At 41.6% G+C, this 20,031-nt stretch overlaps 1 protein-coding gene across 2 annotated transcripts in view; it reads left to right on the top strand.

Annotated features, from left to right (window-relative positions):
* The window catches only part of wscd2 (WSC domain containing 2), a 43,310-nt gene extending 23,950 nt beyond the window's left edge, over positions 1 to 19,360 (top strand). The window contains exons 2-10 of one of the 2 annotated variants that reach the window (XR_013912394.1): positions 461 to 1,365; positions 4,736 to 4,850; positions 6,736 to 6,920; positions 9,754 to 9,875; positions 9,946 to 10,120; positions 14,420 to 14,584; positions 14,679 to 14,879; positions 15,683 to 16,034; positions 17,596 to 17,736. Coding sequence is in view for 1 of the 2 variants with exons in the window: in XM_026186967.2 (XP_026042752.1) it covers positions 978 to 1,365; positions 4,736 to 4,850; positions 6,736 to 6,920; positions 9,754 to 9,875; positions 9,946 to 10,120; positions 14,420 to 14,584; positions 14,679 to 14,879; positions 17,596 to 17,948 (1,704 nt within the window). In the remaining variant the exon portion in view is untranslated. Of the gene's footprint in view, positions 1 to 460; positions 1,366 to 4,735; positions 4,851 to 6,735; positions 6,921 to 9,753; positions 9,876 to 9,945; positions 10,121 to 14,419; positions 14,585 to 14,678; positions 14,880 to 15,682; positions 16,035 to 17,595 lie in introns of both variants that reach the window. The other variant, XM_026186967.2, reaches the window with a different exon arrangement.
* The last annotated feature ends 671 nt before the right edge of the window (positions 19,361 to 20,031 follow it).

The following is a 20,031-nucleotide window of genomic DNA, read 5'->3' as shown; positions in this document are numbered from 1 at the left end:
GGCTTGTAGAGTTAATTTTTTATGACTGTTTGGCGCAACGGTTAAAAACAGAGTCGTTTCCAAGATACGTAATTGCTTTGAATCCTGTTATTTAATTTTCTGTGCTTGTCTTTGTTCCATCTGGTATTTCTGTTTGCTGTGAGTTTGACAGAAGAATGAAGATCGCTTGCATTGCATAACAAAGTTGAACTGCATGGACCAACAGTATTGTAAAGGAAATGCTTCAGTGTTCGGCTTCTGTGTCTTTTCTCGGATTGATTTGTAGCTTTCCAAGACGTTTTAGATCTGCCTTCTTTATCCTTTTGTAACCTGCACATGTTTTTTCTTCCACTCCACATGTGATGAAACTGACTCAGGTGTATGTTTATTCTCCCTGTGTGTGTGTGTGTGTGTGTGTGTGTGTGTGTGTGTGTGTGTGTGTGTGTGTGTGTGTGTGTGTGTGTGTGTGTCTTCACTGCAGATGGTGAGGCACGCCCTTTCTCTCCCGGATCATCTCAGTGAATAGCCGGCCGCACAGAGCTGAAAGGATCTCAGCTCAGCTGATAAATAAAACCCTCTTCCCTCCGCACAGTGTGGGAGAAAGTGCCACTGCGGTGCTGGTGTGGCATCTTTGTAGGCTGATAACTGAAGTGAAAGCAGCGTTTGAGCGATCATCTTTCACCTGGACCCACTCACCTTTCAGGACGTGGCCCCAGAGCCGGCTGTCAGGGCAGGTCTGTCAGTGGGAGCAGAAAGAGATTCTCACAACCGGCAGAGCAGCACAGATGCAAGCAGCCTTCCTTACGAGACTGGAGATTTATCCACAAGGGAAAAGACATGTTATTTTTTGGGTGACCTTCATGCAGGTCTAAGACTTTTTCATTGACTTTTATCTTTGCTTTAGCTGGTGCCCAGTGGGGCTGTGTGTGGTGTTGACTCTTCATCTTTATGATTTTTCATCACTGGGCGAGTGTGTCTGAGTGGCTGGGAGAGCCAGCATGGCCAAGCCTCTGCTGAAGATACAGCGCTACTTCCGCAGGAAACCTGTGCGATTCTTCTCCCTCATCCTCCTCTACCTGACCGCCGGGAGCCTCGTTTTTTTGCACGCTGGCTTCGTCGGGGACAACGGTCCCGGAGCCCGAGGAGGCCGAGACTCTCTTATAGCTTCGGAGATGGGCAGCTGGGCTTCATCGGACACTCGGGGACTTGGCCTCATGAGTAGGGTGTTTAAGGAAAAACGGAGAAGTGGACGGAGGTTCGGTCCCCCTTGGATGAAGAAAACTAGACAGGAGGGCCTTGGGATGGTGGGCAGGGGGCGAGACTACACCAGCAACTGGAACCGCGCGCTGAAAGGACGCAATGCCAAAGACCTGGATGATGGAAGAGGTGGGTGAAAACCGCTGTTGCAGTTGTGCACTTTTTTTTAGCTGGGGAGTTTTCCAAATAAACCATCTGAGCCACAACCTTTAGTTTCTTTTACATCTCAAAGCAAGTTAGCAAATGTCTCTTTTAAGCAGTTTTAAACAATATGGTTCAGTGGTTAGTCCTGTCCAGGGTGAACGCCGAGTCATGCATTATGTCAGCTGGGAGAGGCTCCATTTGTCATATATGGTACGCTGTTATCGCACTTTTCATTTAACTGCTTCATTTTTAACTCTTTTCAATATGTTGCATGAGAAAAATGCTAAATTGGCAACATAGCAGCAGCAGTGGTGCAAATGCTGAACTTTTTATTGCAGGCCCATTCATAATGGAAGCTCACTGGCATACTCACAAGCTGCTTTTGTCCCACTTTGTGCTAAAATGAAAGAGATCCCAAAAATTACAAACTGCTGCATCTTAATGACTCGACGCTACTAGCTGTAATTGGTCATGTGGGAGATCTCCTCAGAGTGGAGTGAGATGATAATTATAATTATGTCTTTTCTCCGGAATAAATCCTTTAAGGATCTCCCCGTCTCTGTGCTTCAGCTGTAGCTCCTTCACATGTTCTGCACATGCTCACATTTTGACTGATATGACAACAACCAGACGATTAGACGATTGTGGGATTAACCCCTTTATCTGGCTCATGTGCACAATCCCGTCTTAAAAGGTTTACATGTAAACTCAGTGCCAGCTTATTAAATCATAATGTGTTATGGAAACACTGGTGTAAGGCTGGGATGTGTCTACCTGCAGCTGACATCTCTGAGCTTGAACAGGACAAAGATCTTTTAAAATGAAACATGGACAAATTTGCTCCTGGCTCTGTTCTCTCTTCCTCCTCTCTGATTTTCGTATCGTGTCTATCACTTTCTTTGCTCTCGGATGAAGCACAAACATTTGAAAACGAAGTCAACAGTTCACATTTCTGCCATATGCATTTATTAAGTAAAAAACGACCCCTGTGTTGCTCCTATCTTCATGGCGAAACACAAGAGAAAACTATAAACTAGTTAAGTCCTTAAGAAAAAAGTAGTAACACCATTTTTCCCCCTCTTATGTTAACATGTAACATTTTACCCACAGTCGTTAGATAAGTGCAAGAAACTCAAAGAGCAACAGCGCCACGGAGGAAGAATACAAAACAGCATGAGTTCGAAACACTCTGGTGCCACTACTGAAAGCTAGAAACATTTTGCTCATCAATGGGAGTCCAGACACAGAAATATCACAATTTCACTGGTGAAATGTGAAGAGGCTTTACTCTCTCTGTGGCATGTTTTCAGCATCCGTGCCTCAATTACACTTCACAGCTCATCTCGTGTTACTACACTTTTGAACTCTTATTTAAATAAAAGGAATCTATATGGCAGTGAGAAGGTTTGTTAATGGGGAAAAAAGCACCTTTATGATGGAAATGCACGGTAGACTTGGAAATTAGAAGGTTAAGTCTCCTCAGAGTCGAGTGGAATTAAAGTTCAACTACCTGCTGTACAGGTGGGAACTTTTTTTACCTTTTATTTTGTATTTCAAAATATTATTCCTTTCGTGTTAAACCTGTAAAGCAGATTAATTGTCAGGTGACTTTTTGAGTGGTGCTTAAAAAAGAAATAATATTCCCGTATCGTTCAGCCAGCGAGAAATCCTCAGTCTGGCTGTGATAATCATCTGCTTCACGCACTGGCAGGGAGATAACTTCACTGGGAATGAGCACATGCTATCTGGCTGTTTCTATTTAATCATCTATAAAATCCTAAAATAGACACTTGAAAAAAAGCGTAAATAAACAGACAGATTTTGTTTAAACTACCTTTTAGTGATGTTGGTTCCTGTTTTTTTTTTTCTCCAGAGAAGCTTTACAGCCAGGTGGGAGAGCTAAACTGCCATAAAGATGAAACATAAGTGTGAGGGACTGCTGCTCCATCTGTGCTATGTGTGCTATGACAACAGCAGAGTTCCCTCCTGATTTTTAACTCTGAGAAAGACTCCCAACATCTGTAAGCGTGAAGCGGGTCATAATCCCTGAGTCACAGCACAGTAACCTGCTGTGAATTCAAATTTAGACTATAAAACAATGCACAAGCGGTAATAACCTTTTTTTTTTTAGCTCCCTCTGCATTCAGAGGGAGCAAAGCAAACATGTTTACAATGTACACTCAGCCACCCCACGCCTCCACCCCCACGCCGCCCTTTTCTGAAACTCTAACCTCACGGGATTGCAGCCGAACGTGATGATAGAGTAATTAATAACCTCAAAGCTATCTTTTGCGCTCGTGCATCCAGCGCCACTCATTAATATGTAGTGTTTAAGAGCCTTTTGTCTTCCAAAGGTGGCTGTGTTTGGGTTAAGAGTTTTTCTCCCCTTCTCTTTTTACTCCAAATGTACTAATTCACCTTGGCTCTAAATTTAACTTGAAGGGAATATTGCGATAAGATGCAGACCACGGCGCATAAGCACATTTTTGCTGTGTGGGCCAATTGCACAGATGTATGCTGCACAAATAGACAACAGGAGTAGGCTGGAGAAAGGATATACTCGGAGCACTATGGAAAATGTGATTCACCAGCTGCAATGAGGTCATTTCGGAAGATGCTAAAATGATTGAAAACAATAATTGTATCAGTTGCATCTGCCATTTCATCCTTTACCTTCGTGTAATGCGAAGCAGAAGTGTGCTATTCAAAACAAGAGATGCTGTTTCATCAAATCTGCATTTGCCTCCATCAAAAAGCAGATTATTTTCCAGCTCAACAATAGGTAGATTACCATCCGCTGCAGTGCACAACATGCTGCTCAAATGCAGGCCTGTAGACCAGCACAATTAAGATAATGCAGGGGACTCTATGCTTTTCCCCCATTTAGTTATTAACAGAGGTTTAAAGGGGTGATAGCAGAGCACAGATGGTGAGAGGTTTGCTGGTAGGGTCTGTGTAGCCCGGTTAAACACGAGAACGTTGTTCTAATGAGAGGCAAGAAGCTGTTAGAGGGTCATTGTATGCCTCTGCAGAGGTTCACTAGAGCCCAGCCCCCACACACTTCTGAAAAATGCAGAGAGATGACTGCCACTACAGTTACAGGCCACTAGAAGGGGATATCTGTCTTTATAAATAAATAAAGCTTCTGCCCCAGTTTGGACTCCCATGTGCGATGTCACCACAGCGTGACGCTGTGTGTGAGGACTCTAATGTGGATAAAATTCACCTCTGACACTTCTGACAAAGGGTTTTGATTGCTCTGTATGAGCTGTTACGTTAGAAATGTAATCTTATGTACATATAAGTTATGTTTTCTCTGCACACACGACCAACTGTGTTTTCTTTCCTTTTTCAGCAAAGTACATCGGCTGCTACATTGATGACACTCAGAAAAGAGCTCTGAGAGGAGTTTCCTTTTTTGACTACAAAAAAATGACTGTATTTCGTTGCCAGGACAACTGTGCAGAAAGGTATGACAGTAGCAAACAACAAAAAAAATCATCCATTAGGCAAGTTAACCTTCTTTTTTTTGCTGTCTTTTGATTCCTACTGAGAAATTAAAAAAAAAACCCTCCACTACAAAAGAGTTGAAGGGGAGATAAAAAAAAACCTGCAGGAGATCAAAAGGTACTTTCCCATCGTAACTGAGCTAAAAAAGCAAAAAATAAATAAATGAAAGAGAGAGAAAAGCTCACGAGGAAAGATGCACAGCAGACCAAGCAAGATGACCTCCAGGCCCATTTGTGGCTGCACACAGGCTCCCAATCGTATCACATTTTTATATCACATATAACAAATCCTTCACAGTTTTTGAGTTCCAGAGTTCATTCTTGACTCAACGTGACAGAATACATTTGCTTATGGTGTGAAAATGTTTGAAAATGCTCTTGGAATAGGCTAAAGTATGAGCCAGTGCTCCACCACAGACCACATGATATTTTAGGCATCCAAGTCCTCCCAACTTTGGATCTGCAGTTTCAAAAATACCCTTTTTCTATTTAATTGTGGTCATGGCACACAAACAACTTGCTGGAAGAACTTAACTGGGCTGCCCCTTCCTCGGCCTCCGTTCAGCTATGGCCACATTAATCTGTTACTGCGGCCCAGGGCAAAATGAGCTAACCGGACCATTAACCTCCCTGTTTGTGTACGTGAATAGTTTTCCTGTGCTTGAGTAGAACATTGAACACAACGTACAAAACGAAATGACACAAGCGACGTGATAAAGACTTTAAAACTAGATTTTGACCCGGCCTCTTCAGGCCTCTAAGATTATGCAGTGCTCAGCTTTTACTGTGTTTTAGTTCTGCATATTATAAAGAAATGTGATTGTTTTGTTGAAACACTGAACTGCGGTTTTGAGTCATGCTGGCGTTGGTTTATAATTAAAGCCCATTCATTAAAAAACAAACAAAACAAAAAGCCTCAGGCCGTTTATTAAATTACATTTGCATTTATATCATGTTTTATAAGGTAAAAAAACATCAGTCGGTTTGTTATAATGCAAGTATTCTTTCACTGATTGCCAAAAAAATTCTGTTTTGTTTTAAGGTTTTTTTGCACTGCCAGTTTTCATGTAGTAAAAATACGCGCTCCAGTTTTCAAGCCATTCATCTCCCCCACTTCTCCTCCATTTGTTTCCCATTATCCTCTCATCCCGTCTCACTCTCCGCGATACCTCACCATCCTTCTCTCACCTCTTTTTTTTCCCTCCTCCCTCCCTGTGGAGTACCAGGGACGGCTCTATCGAATGCACTGAATTACACCCATGACTGATTCACAGAGCAGAGAATAGGAGCAGAGAGAGATGCCTGTTTTCAGCTCCTTCTCCTATTAGTTCTTGCCTCTTGCAGCCACGTTTGCTAGAGTAGCGGGTTAATAAAAGCAGACAAACAAATGTGGGGCAACACATCGTAGGGGGGGAAAGGGGTTTGGGTTTGATTGACAGCCTGGGGATTTCTCCTGTGTGAGGTATGCATATTCGATGTCTAATTGCACCTGAAAAGCCTTCTGGGAGTCAGATCCTTCATCAGGCAACAGTACGGAGAGGAGAAGCCCTGTGTGATAAATTCTAGTATACTGCACACATTTATAATTGGCTTTGCTTAAGATGCCTGCAAAGCACATAAGTTTTCTCGTTTTCACAGCGATGCATTATTCTTGAATAATATTTTCATGCACAAACCACATCAGTGGTTTGTTTCCATTGATTACAGCTCTCCCAGCTGCTCCAGAGGATGAACTGTTTTTGCCTGTGGAGGATTAAGGAACATAATGAAGGCTCAAAACGATCACTTAAACCCCTCTGTCTCCCTACGCTAACAATGCTAATCCTTTTTTTCCTCTTCCCTCCAGGGGATATATGTTTGCAGGCCTGGAGTTTGGCGCAGAGTGCTATTGTGGTCATAAGATCCAGGCGCCCAATGCTTCAGACAGCGAATGCAACATGGAGTGCAAAGGAGAGAAGAGCAACGTGTGCGGAGGGCCCAACAGACTGTCCATCTATAGGCTGGAGCTGAGTCAGGAGTCTGCGCGCCGCTGTAAGTCTGGCATCAGCATATCCAATAACACAACACGTCAAGTGTTTACTACTGCTGATATAAATACTCTATATCAACACTGACAGGTTCACAGTCTAAAATAAATGTGAAATGAATCCTTTAAATGGAACCTTCAAAAAGTTTAATTTCATTATAGATTTGCCATAAAAATTGAATTTGATATTTGAAAATAAAATATTAAACTTGGGTCCCTTTTCTAAGATGGATCTGATTAGATATGAGTGTCCTGAGAGTCTGTACTTAGGCACAAAGATGTAATTTTGATTCAGGAGTGTAACACCCGCGGCTACTTTGAGGGAAAAGATTTGTTTTATTGCCACAGTCGGGAGCAGGCTGCTCTGTTGTGTTTACCTCTTTCCCCGGGGAGCTGCTCTACCTACACAGCCCAGCCGCCTGTGGTCTTCATCCTAAACACCGACTGCCTGCCAGTGGAAAACTTCAGTCTTGGGAGAAAGAGCTGATTATCAGGAGTTGTAATGATCTTATAGTACAGAATATGCTTAATTTTTTTGATTCCCTGCTGGATCACTTACAAACTAATGAACAGTCTTTATTTCGTATGCTAGCTGAATTTTAATTGAGAGAGACAGAATATGAACCAAACATCCAGAAAAATCTTTCCTTTGTAACAAATTCAGCAGGGTGTCTAAAAATTATTTCTCCTGCTATACCTGTTATAAAACTGTGGCTTGCTTTGTTGCTTTGTTGTGGGAACTTTTTTCTTTATAATCTAAAAAAGTCCCGAACACATGGTGGGGTGACTCTACCCACCCTTTCCTTTTTGCATTCACTCTTCCTTTTTCTCTTTCTTGGCTCCTGCTTCTTGGAAATACTGTGAGATCAGAGAGAGTTACCATGCAGATATGTGGTGAATATTTTCATAGCTCAACTGCTCTCTCCAGAGGTGTGCACTACAAAGCAAGATTATTGGGTTAGGGTGGTATTTCAAGCTTAAAGTCAAGGTTCTCATTGTGACGAAGGTGGCTGTACCTTGGTACATTCAGCTTTATGCTGAACAGATAACCTGGTGCACAGCAGGTTATAATCACAACATGCTCCAAGTCCTGAAGGAAAACATTTTATAGATGCAACCTAATAAAAATGTTGGCACAGCTGAAGGAACCTGCTAAAAGACTGCAGTACAAAAATCACCATATATGGTCACAGTTCAGTAGATCATGCATAAAATGAATACTTTTATACTCGATCCTAGACCTGATTTTACTCTGCTGAAACCATGGCTGCTAAACAAAGATTAGGACTTTGACCAGTCTGTGATAAATCAGTTGAAATAATTGGACACACTCTAATGTAATTTCCACATTCCTGTTTTGGGGTATGGGCCACTGTAAAACCTGAATGCCCCCAGGCCTTCCTTTTGCTGTTTCATTGTTACAGCCCGTTCTTTTTCAATCTCTATCACCTGCTCTCCTCATAATGTCTCTGACTGAAGCAGGCGGCACTCAAATGATCAATTCTGAGCGGACGAAAAGTCTAATAATGCGTCCGAATCCTTCTTTTATGTGAGAAGCGGGAAGCCTGGATTAACAGAGACTGTTGATAGCAACCGTAGCGATATCCGTTATCTCTGACTGGGGGTTTGAGAAATTGTTGAGCCAGCTGACACAAAGAAAGTTTGGCTATGCTGAACCTGCTTCACAGTGCACCCCTCTGTTCCTCTGCTGTTTGTTTGTTATTATTCTCATTTCTGCTTTTAATCCTTCTATCTAACTGCTGCGCAAGCATTTCAGGTCGGCATTTTCACCTCTAACCCCGATCTCATGTCATGTGAGGGCTGCTCAGAACATCAAAGAGGAAATGGAGGAAATGTGATGTGTTAGCTGTTTTGCAAGCTTTGCCGAGTAAATCCCAGCTCTTAAAAGCTATAATAACTGAGCACAGATGCATCGTTGATGCACTCTTTGTTATTGAGACCTCATTTTCTGTGATAGCTGGATGGATTTATAGCTGCAGCATGTTAAAACACAGAAAGGTAACACAAACAGGATCCGTGGAGAGAACGTGGCATTAAAAATGCAACTTTAAGTCAGAGAACAAGGTCGAAAATAAATAAAACATTTAACACACACACACACACAGCACTAGAACTAATTTATAAAGGGGATATTCTCTTTTTTTTAAAGTCTGACACCACTGATCACTAATACTTCCTGTAAAGGAAAGGAGAGAGTGCTCAATAGTCTTGTTTACTGGTAGTGACACTATAAACTTTGAGAGGAAGGAATACCAAAGAGACGAAGCTCCATTTGCATATTTTACTTGGCTATGTCTGAGCAAGCAAGGTGTCTTCATCAGACTGTCTGTCACAGTGAAAAGCAGCGCTTGTTTGGTTTCTCTCCTCTGTCATTAATTCTTAACAGTTTGTTGACAACAGAGACATTTTCGTAAGTACTCTATACTGGCGCTGCTGACAAGTTGACAGCCTGCAATAAATGTGAAATGGATGTTTAGATTTCCTTTAGCAGTGACTTAAATCTGGGTGTCACCCTTTAAAGTTGTGGTGCAGTGCGAGAAACATTTCCATCGTGAATAAAAACGAATTTATCTTTTCAGTTAGGTTCAGCAGGCTGGCAAAAAAAGGTCAATAACAAATTAAAATAAGGTTAAAAAAAAGACCTGCACATGAAGGAGAAGAGCAGCTTTTGTGATGTGTTGTCTTCACCAACATCAGACCACAGAGAGGATTGGAGGTTGCAAGTCATCCCAGGGACACGAGTGCTGCTGTTAGTTTAGGGTCTCTGTGTTCTTTCGTGTTGGTAAGTGACAGTCTGGCTTGTTTTGTCTGTTTCAGATGGCAGTGCCATTTTCAAAGGGTGTTTCCACCGGCCAGACAATGTCACACTGGCTCTCCCCTTCAGCGCGGTCATCCAGAACATGTCTGTGGATAAGTGCGTGGACATGTGCACAGAGAGGGTGAGTGGATGTTGGGGATTTGTACGCTGCACGAGTGTGTCTTCAGTGTATAATGGCTGTTGTGTTCCAGGAGAAATCGCTGGCTGTGCTCGCTGGAGATCGATGCTACTGCGGATTCCCAACGCCCCTCTTCTCCCTGCATGAGCTGGAGGACGAGGGCATGTGTCTCAATCGGTGCCAAGGGGAAGAGTTTGAAAGCTGTGGAAACGACAAGTACTTTGTCGTCTACCAGACACAGGTTCAAGGTAAATTTAAGTGTTTCCTGGCAGCGGCTGAAAAGCCACACATGTGTTGAAGTTGGTCACATTCTGTTGGTGGGAAGTCCAAGTCAGACTGAGGTTTAGCACATTCAATTTAAAGTATGATAACACATGTGGTATTCAAGTGCAAAGTGTCAGCATGAGCCGGAACTTTGTCTAACTTACATGTCGTGCAAAGTTTGCAAAATGATTTTGGCACTGACTGTTCAACCCTGAGCTGTAGATGATTCCACGTATGAGATGCATGAATCTGTGGTGGATTAAAGATGTGATCATGCAGTGAAGAAGATCATTTCAAAAATCACAGAATTTAAAAATCAACAGTTCTTCTCCTGCAGCTTTGCCACATCTGTTCTTAGCCCCTTCAACCAGACATGCATCTTACACTCTAATATTAAGTTAGTGCTGTTTTGGGCCTAGCATGGAATTCAACTCAACTCATATTTATGTATTTACTGGCTCCACAGTTGCTTACTTTCTATGTTGACTGCATTGCTGATTATAGCAGTCTGTGATGTGAAATAAAAAAAAGTTGTGGTTGTCTTCCTTATTAACTCACACATCTGGACTACTCACTGGCCTTCTAGCTTCTACTACTTGCATGTGCCTCTCATTTAGATAAGATGCCAACTTCTGTGTTGAGCTGCCCAGAATTCACAATGGTGATCATCACTTGTGATGAGAATGGGATCTATAGATCAGATCCAGATCTGTCAATTGGACGCAGCAGAATCCCAGCAGTGATAGGGATTAGGGAAAAACCCCTCGGAATCTAGATGCTGGTGATGGAGATGAAGATGGAGGCTTGGATGGAGCCTGACATGGGAGAGGGAAGGAAGTTGGTTGCATGAAGGCATCTGGAAAGGAAAATGAAAAATCCGCAGTGATATTTAAAGTACATGGAGTAGCGGCTGATTGACCTGAAGAAGGCAGGCAGAAGGACAATTGGACTTGTGATCTTGCAATGAGCTTGACAGTGTGGGAAAGGGGAACTGATGCAAAGCTTAGATAAGTTACCAAACATCCGAGAAGCAGACAGATGTTTGAATACAGATCTTTCTTATTAAACGTGTGTGTAAGCTTCATTTAGACAAGTTCATGTTTTTAAATTTTGTAGGCAAAGTCCTGAAACTTCACTCTTGAAGCTGCTACTCGTCTAAAATGACGTCTGATTGGTCGAAGTGCATCTTGAAAACAGAGCCCAGAGGAGGTGCAGGAGTGTAGTTCCCTCTTAGACCACTTGAATTGCAACGTGCCAAAAGGTTATCGTGGATTTTTGTCAACTGACATGAAAAATATATCACCTGCGCTAGTATCAATTATTTAATTCCTCTGCTAAGCTAATTCTGGGCTGCAGGTACATTTTGAGTACCTCCACACTATCCAAAAGCTATCAGCCCGGTTTTTAGGAAACTTCATGGAGTAGTTGGGCTAAAGGAAGAGATAATTGACTTCAGAACCACATAAAGAGAAATGGATAAAGAGGTGGGATTCATTTGTATAGATGTCAGCTTTGCACTCTCACATTCAGGTACAGACGAGACCACCAAGACTAATTTGGAGGAGGTGGCTTTAGTTGTACTTCCAAAGGAACTCCATAGTGGTTTGTTTATGGTGGGAGCATGATCCATCTCAGAGGCTAAGAGTTGTGTGCTGACAATAAACACGCCCATTGCCAAGCACACTTTGCATTCAGGGAGAATGCAGTGTGCACAGTTTTTAGCAAACTGAAGTGAGGGAAACAGATATATAAATACAAATGTTAGGAGTAAATGTGTTGTCTGTGCTTCTTCTCCAGACACATGTGCTCAGTAAGCAGACTGATTGTTCTGGTGTGGTTTGCAGTGACGCACTTTGGTCCGCTTGGAGAGTTCCCTGTTTGACCAGAAACCAAAAATTGGGGAAAAGCTGCAATTTATGCAAACTCATTGACTAAAGAGCAGTGAACTAATGTTACGAGTCCTAGGACTAGTTGTACCAAAGTAACAAGTGGTTGGTTGGTTATAAACATGACTTATAAACCCTGTTATAAATTTCCACATGTTCCTTTGTTCTAGTGTCCAGCGTTGGCTATACTTACTTTATGTCAACAACAGACGTAACTCGTGCTCAGTTTCAAACTGTATAAACCAAATCAACACTGAGATTCATTCAGGAGGCTTCACTTTCAACCAGTTAATATTTCAGGTATCTCACAGCATAAATCACAGCCTCAGAGTTACTTTTAAATAACTATGATTGTTCTCATTTGAGCTCACAACATCAAATGAATTACAAACTAAAAAAACCTCCAGCGTCACACTTTAAACCTTAACCCAGTCACAGCGTTAACACTATCGGCACTGTGCCATATGCCAAGGGTTCAGCGCCGCAGTATTGAAAATAAATACACGCAATCACACACACAGATTATCGGTACATTATGAAGCTTAAAAAAAGCGTTGTTTGTAACATAGCTCCTGCCTTTTTTTTTCTTAAGATGCCATGGCAACAGACTAAACTAAGATAAACAGCCGTGTCCCTAAAAAGACTCATTACACTAGTGCTAAAAGGTTGTGTGTGTGTGTGTGTGTGTGTGTGTGTGTGTGTGTGTGTGTGTGTGTGTGTGTGTGTGTGTGTGTGTGTGTGTGTGTGTGTGTGTGTGTGTGGTTTCCTGGTATACCAACCTGGAAAACACACAGGACTGAAGACATGAACCACTTATTCATATGGAGTGGGCAGGGTCCCTACCTTAGGAAACCCAGATGCAATACACCAAAGCACTTTGGCTCCAATTTAATTAGTTTCTTTCTGAATTTCTGTCATGAAGGAAAAATAATAACCTTCTGTTTGCACAACAGGTATAATTATCCCACTGTGGCTCCTTTTTTCCTAATACTGAGATATTTTGCTTGTTATGAGCTGGAAAAACTAAAAATAAATACAAAGCTTAAAACCACAACATGTGAACAATTTCGGGAATAAACAGAAATAAAAAAAAGTCTCAGCATTTTGTGTGCGCACAAACAGGATGCAAGTGTGAAAACACCCGAGTGTGTCCACGCAGTTTAAGCAGGAGCAGAGGGCACTAAGAAAAAAAATGGCTGTGATATTATTGTCTGGAGTTTGCAGACATGCACACGAACAGCAAAGGGATGGGTCACATATGAGGAAGTCACACTTCTGAGTGCTTCTGCCTGACACCCCCCACCCCCCCACACACACATGCACTAAATTCTTATTTTCGTGCCATTATGCACACTCGATGTTGCAAATCATCCGAACACTATTTATTCATTTTTATTTGTTTTTTTCCTTTTTTGTAAATTTGCAAATTTTTAAATAGTATATGCTCTAAAACGTTTACTTAAAACAATATCATCATGAATGTTCTTGGATTTGACTGTAAAATCTTGGGTTCCAGACACATGCATGCTTATCGCTGTATTTCTTGTTATTCCAAATATTGTTATGAAACTCAAAAATCCAGAATAGGTCTGTCTTCAGTCCAGGCGTTGTTGTGGGCTGTGTTTCCTTAACGCAGTGGACAGATGTGGCTTGGATCAGCAGAGTCACATTGCAGTAAACAGAAATGGAGGTTGCTGTGAACAAACAAAACAAAAATCAGCTGCTGTGGGAAATGAACTTCATGTGATCATTCTTGGCAAGCTGAACCCAGAAAAGGGAACCTGTCAGAGGTCTGAATGTGTTAGCTTTAAATCTGGTTTCAGTTGGAAAAAACGATTGTTTACCACACCACATGGTTTTGGCCCAATGCTACACCCTACTAGGGAAGACAGTAGTGCTGTGAAGCTGAGATGTTGTTGTCTGGTTTGTGACCCCTTGCAGTCAGTTGCTTTGTTCACAGAGTGTCTGAGAGAGATTGCAGTTGGTCTGAATCATGAATATTTGGAGACAGGTTGCATCCTGTTGCAAGTTTTAAGGAGATTGTTTTTACACTTGCATGACTGAGACATAACTCAATAATTCAAACCCTAATTATTACAAATCGAACACAAATGTTGTATATCTAAAAGGTGTAATAGTTTGGATGGAAACAGACAGGTCAACTTGAGTTGTTGGGAGACTGTTTGAAGTTATTAGGTGATATTTTGTGGAGAAAAATATAATAAAACAAGCCCGCCTTGACATTTCTTCTTTCTATAATAATCATCCAAAGTTGAAACGTAATAATTCTGTGTCTGTTATTACAAAACTGTGTAAATACGCAGGAAGTGACTGATTTTCAGTATTAATTTTAAACTTTGAGGTTCATTTAATCGGCTGATCTTTGTCCACTGTCAGATAATCGGTGCATGGACCGGCACTTCCTTCCCACTCGTGCTAAGCAGCTGGTGGCCCTCGCCAGTTTCCCTGGAGCTGGTAACACCTGGGCTCGCCACCTTATAGAGCTCGCCACTGGCTTCTACACCGGCAGCTATTACTTTGATGGCTCCCTGTACAATAAAGGTATGCCTCGGCATGTTTTTGACACGATTCACAGGCGCTCAGCCATGAATGCACCACCGTGGATGCTATAAAGTCACTCTGGGCTGTTTCACAGGATTTAAAGGGGAGCGCGACCACTGGCGGAGTGGGAGGACAATGTGCATCAAGACACATGAGAGCGGCAGGAAAGAAATCGAAGCCTTCGACTCCAGCATCCTCATGATACGAAACCCCTACAAAGCCTTGATGGCAGAATTTAACCGGAAATATGGTGGACATATTGGATTTGCTTCCCAGGCCCACTGGAGAGGGAAAGGTAAGCTGCTGAAATCTCTGGATCAGTGAATATTATGTTGCACGGAAGTCTCTCCGTCATCGTACTATGAAGAAAATGAAAATAAAAGACTTCATTAAACTGAGGCACTGAGGGCATATTTCATTTTTTGTGCTGATAACATTGTGGTGAACAAAGTTTGAGTAAAGCTTCACAATAAGTAGAAACTGAAACACTGCAAAATGAGAGAAAAACAAAAGAACTGAGAAACTGTGATATAGAAGGGCAAAGGATTGAGGAAATGCAATCAAACTCTGGCCTTTTTTAGCAGTTTGACCTGCACCAGTGTGGCTGAGCGCAACATTTTGTCTTTTGAAAATCATTTACACCATTTAGCCACAGCATCAGCAGTCAGATAAATTAGAAGTGTTTATGACAAGTCTGATTCAGATCTTCATTCTAGGTTTAAAGTGGGAAATATATGTATGCATGATCTGAACACTTAGCAGCTTACTTTGTTTCCTTCTTTATGCTGTTAGCTGCAGATGTTATCAGTCAGAAAACGAATGCACAGTTTAAAAAGCTGGTGAAATGTCTTCCATCCAGGAAGTCACAGTTTAGTCATGTTTAATTCCTCTTTTGTCCACTTGATGCTTAAAATTATGGATTAAGTTCATTTTTCATTAATAACTATGTGTAAAATATAGAGATGTCTTTATATTTCAGGCAAATTTTGCTCTTCCTATTGCATTCTTCATGTCTTAGTAACCGTGGCAACCGCTTTTGTCTCGTCCCCGTATCGTCTGTCTGACTTTATGCGAGGTTTCATCGATTTTTTTCCCCAGAGGCTGGAGAGTTGCCGACCCAGCAGTTGTCTCTCTTTGTGGAAACTTCAGCACATTTGGCCTGCCATTTCCAATGAGTGTTTATTCCCTCTGTTGTTTGGAAAATGATGCGGTGACATCACTAAAGAGAAAGGCTTTCTGACAGCTGCCACTTCGAATAGACGGAGAGCGGGTCAGCGTGACATTGTGCGCAGGGCCCCACATGTACGATTTGATGCATTCACCTCCACAGAGGGAGACTGTGGGGCACAGATGATGTCACAGACACTGATGCCTTCCAGCGTGGCCCCATAATGTCAGCTCAGGGGCAAGTGCAACTTATTTTGGAGGTCATGCCATTTTAGAAAGCACAGTGAGTTATTTTCCACTGTTATCTCATAGATTTAGAAGCTATACAGATGCCTTTTTTGGGGTAATCTGTCAAAAAGATACTGTCTGTGTCTTCACTCTGAAATGAGCAGAACAGGATTTTGGAGAAAAAGTTAAAATACTTTGATGTTTTTTATTGTAACTTCTGTATTTGCAGCTTCTTGGCATTTCTGCACTGCTGGTTGTGTTTTTGGGGGAAATTTCTGATATTCTGTCCACTCTGGCACTAAAGTTGCCTAAAGTTGATTGGTTTCTGAGACATTGCAAACTCAGCAGACTTTAAACTTTATCGACACCCTCTCCCAGCAGTAAAGATTTGTCCTTATGCAGCACAGCTCCTGCCAGCTCCCACTTTTTATGGGCCACTAGATGAAGCTGAAAGAAAAGGTTTTCTCACAGCAGCTCTGCAGTTTGAATGACAACCAAAAATGTCCGGACATTTCAGAAATTACTTAATGTGTCCTCCCTGCCTCTGGAGTTGAATGACATCAGTGCTAACACAGCTAACACAGCTCTCACTTCCTCTTAACTCTATGCCCACGCTGACACTTTGACTTTTTTGTACCGAAGTTCATTTTACCGAGAACTTAAATTTTATTCGAACAGACAAAACGTACATGCACTTAACAATATGAGCTCTTTGACAATTATGACTTAATAACCTTTGGTAACCGCTTCTTCGTCTAAGCTGAAATCTCAAAGTGCAAATTTTCTGGTGTTAATGGAGACGGCTCAGTTCTGTTATTTCTTTTTTATTATCTTTCTTTCACTTACACTTTTGGTTTACAGTTGTTTCATCATTGTCAAGCAAAAGTCTTGAGCCACCCTTTCTGGTGTTTTTTGAAGTGCTCTTGAGCACTTTGAAGTGGCTTTCTGAAGGTCTTTCAAGGTTTTGCTTTGGAAATCGGCTGCCCCGTCACTTCTTTTTAATTGCAGTCTGCTATAGCAGTGCTTTTTTGTAAGTTGACCTATGAGTCATTCAAGCATAAAGGCAACAACTCAAAGGATGAACCAGTGTGTGTCAACACATAACAGACAAACTTAGCAAAGAACCAATTTTAAATTGTATCTTTAGGCACTTTGTACTAGCATGCTGACACAAAAATTCATACGTTATTCCCATTTCTTTATTTGAATCTATGAAAAATGCCAAACATAACACAGTTAATTAGGATAAAATAGTATTTTTGCAAGAGCAAAGAGCTATTAGCCAAAACTGGGCATATCGCAGCATGGTGTGCCGTGTGTCTTTTAAAAACAGAAAAATTAGGAAATTGAAGAAGTGGAGGTCAAAAGAAGAAGTGTCAGGCCTGAAAAAACTACAGCAGATAAACAATATCTGAAAGTCATTTTCTTAAAATACAGGAAAAAATCCAACAAAGACCTGACACAAGACGCCAGAGGTGATCCATCTGCTGTTCACAGGGTGGCTGTAGATGTTCTTCCTGCTATATTTCAGTCTGTACTGTAGAATGCCCTTTAACTTGTGCATTGGTACCCAAAACCCTCATTTATTTATGTTCTGTGGCCTCTTTGTCCTGCAGAGTGGCCCGAGTTTGTCAAGAACTATGCCCCTTGGTGGGCGTCCCACACGCTGGACTGGCTGCATTATGGGAGGAACGTCCACGTGGTCCACTTTGAGGATCTGAAGAGGGACCTGTTCACCAAGCTCAAAGGAATGGTCGAGTTTCTGGGTTTGAAGGTTTCTGAGGATCGCCTGCTCTGCGTCGAGGGCCAGAAGGACGGGAACTTCAAGCGGTCGGGGCTACGTAAGCTCGAGTACGACCCGTATACTCCTGAAATGCGTTCAAACATCAATGAACTGATCAGAACAGTAGATGCTGCTTTGAAGAAAAGAAACATGTCTGGGGTTCCAGAGGAATACATGCCAAGATGATAAATGTGAAGACCTCTGTTTTCCTTTTTATTTTGTTAGTTTTCCTTTTTATTCCTGCACATCTTGTAGAATTTCATGAGATAAATAGATTTTTTATCGTGTTAGATGTCTGTTAAGTCATGTAGATGGACACCTATTTCATTTTTTCAGTCATCTGTTTCTTTTTTAAACGAAACTAAATCAGCTTCATGCATTCATGGAGTAGACGTGACAGTTTTAGCAGGCAAGGTTTGTGTTTCTCTCATTTGCTGAATGAAAAGCACTCCTTATCCTGCTCTATGCACATGTGCTGTGTAGGCATGTGCACATGCCTTAACACAAAGAAGCTACAGTAGCTGTGACTACAGAGGGGCTCATCTGACTGTGCTGACAAAAGATACGATACAACACTGCAAAGTGTGTTCAGTGAGCTTATTTTGTGCAAAAGAAAAGTCAAAACATTAATTTTCCTGCTGCTATTACAGTTACAGAACTATTTTATATAAGAAGCTCACTGAAAGCTGTATCTCTTTGTTAGGGGGTAAAATGCAATATGCAGGGTATAACTACCTGATGGTGATGATACTGTGTGTTTCCAAGATTTTGTAAGGTGTTTAATTCACTGTATGTACGAGAAATCAGAAGGTTATTCAAGAAGCTGAGTTATCCCTTTCGAAGAGACTGACTCGAGGAGAGAAGAGGATTAATGTCTGCGGCATTTATTTATCTCCCGTGAGCAGCGCACACGTTGATTCATTTGGCTGTGAATATGTTTTCTTAACACTGGACTCGATGCAGAAATCCAAAAAGCACTTCGGTGTGCAACACCTTCCCCAAAGATCACTGCGGAATTAGGCATTACACTCATGTAATAGACTGGAGTTTACCTTATAAGTAGTGACTGTTGTAGAGGTTTATTTATGAGAGCTAATCATACTGAATGTGAAAACTGTCTTTTTTCTTTTTTTTCACTGCTTTGTTGTAAGAAAAGCTTTGAAACCGTTAAAGCTCGTAATCATTTTCCTATTCCTTGTTGAAAAAACAAAAAAACTCCAGCAAACTTTTGTGCAGCACGTCTTAAAACGGCGCTCGATCTCCTCTGCCGCTTAAACACAAACAAATACACAGATTGATAAATCCAAGGATAAAAAAACAACAACAGCACCGGTGATTGAGAGCCAGACAGCATTAACTGACTTCCATTTTCAGTATAATAAAACTATATTTTTATAGTGTATGCTGACACGTTCAAAATATTTGTATTGCAACAGGCAAACGGGAGAGGTTGTTTCTATTTTTAACACATGCTTTAAACTTTATTGGCTCTTTGCATTTATTGACAAGCCGGCACTTATTGAACAGGTGTCACATTTGAATGTATTTTCTATGGAATGAATGTAATGTAATATGGCCCAATAAATGAGTGAATCCAAGGAGTGACTCATGTCTGAATTTTTAGAAATCTGCTACAATCTGCAGTAGTCTTAAACATTTTTATTAATATATCGCATACCATATCACAATAGCGATCTGCCTGTGACTACAGGTAAGAGAAAAAGTGTTTTCCTGCTGTGACCCTTAGGCGCTCTGTAGTTTTATGGTTCAGTGTGCACAACAAGGCTTTCCTGTAAACCTCTGAGAGCGCAGCCAAGAGAAAAACAAGACTAAGCACTGACAAGCGTTCTGCTTCGTTACCTAAAGCTATAAATACTAATGTCGTGTGCTGCTAACATGCACGTGCTAATTTCTTTTAGCAGGTTAAATATCAAAACAGGTATATGAAAGACAAACATTGGAGACAGATTTGCCTTCAGAAGAGCTCAACAAGGGGCTGGAAACATTCTTTAAAGATTTCGGTCCATATTAGCATCACACTGCACATCCATGATGTGAATTTCCGGCTCCACCTTATCTCTATTGGTTTGAGAGCTGGTGACTGTGGAGGCCAGCACAGTAAACTCACTGTGATGCTAAAGAAACCTGTTCGAGATGGCTTGGGTTTTGCGGTGTGGTGTGTTATCCTGCTGGAAGTAGGATAGAAGATAAGTACACTGTGGTCATAAAGGGGACATGCTCAGTGACAACATTCAGGAAGGCTGTGGTG

Source organism: Astatotilapia calliptera, chromosome 12 (genome assembly GCF_964374335.1).
Source record: "Astatotilapia calliptera chromosome 12, fAstCal68.1, whole genome shotgun sequence".
In the NCBI taxonomy this organism is placed as follows: domain Eukaryota; kingdom Metazoa; phylum Chordata; class Actinopteri; order Cichliformes; family Cichlidae; genus Astatotilapia; species Astatotilapia calliptera.
The sequence above is the reverse complement of the archived record's forward strand: the minus strand, read 5'-3'. Positions and strand labels throughout refer to the sequence as shown.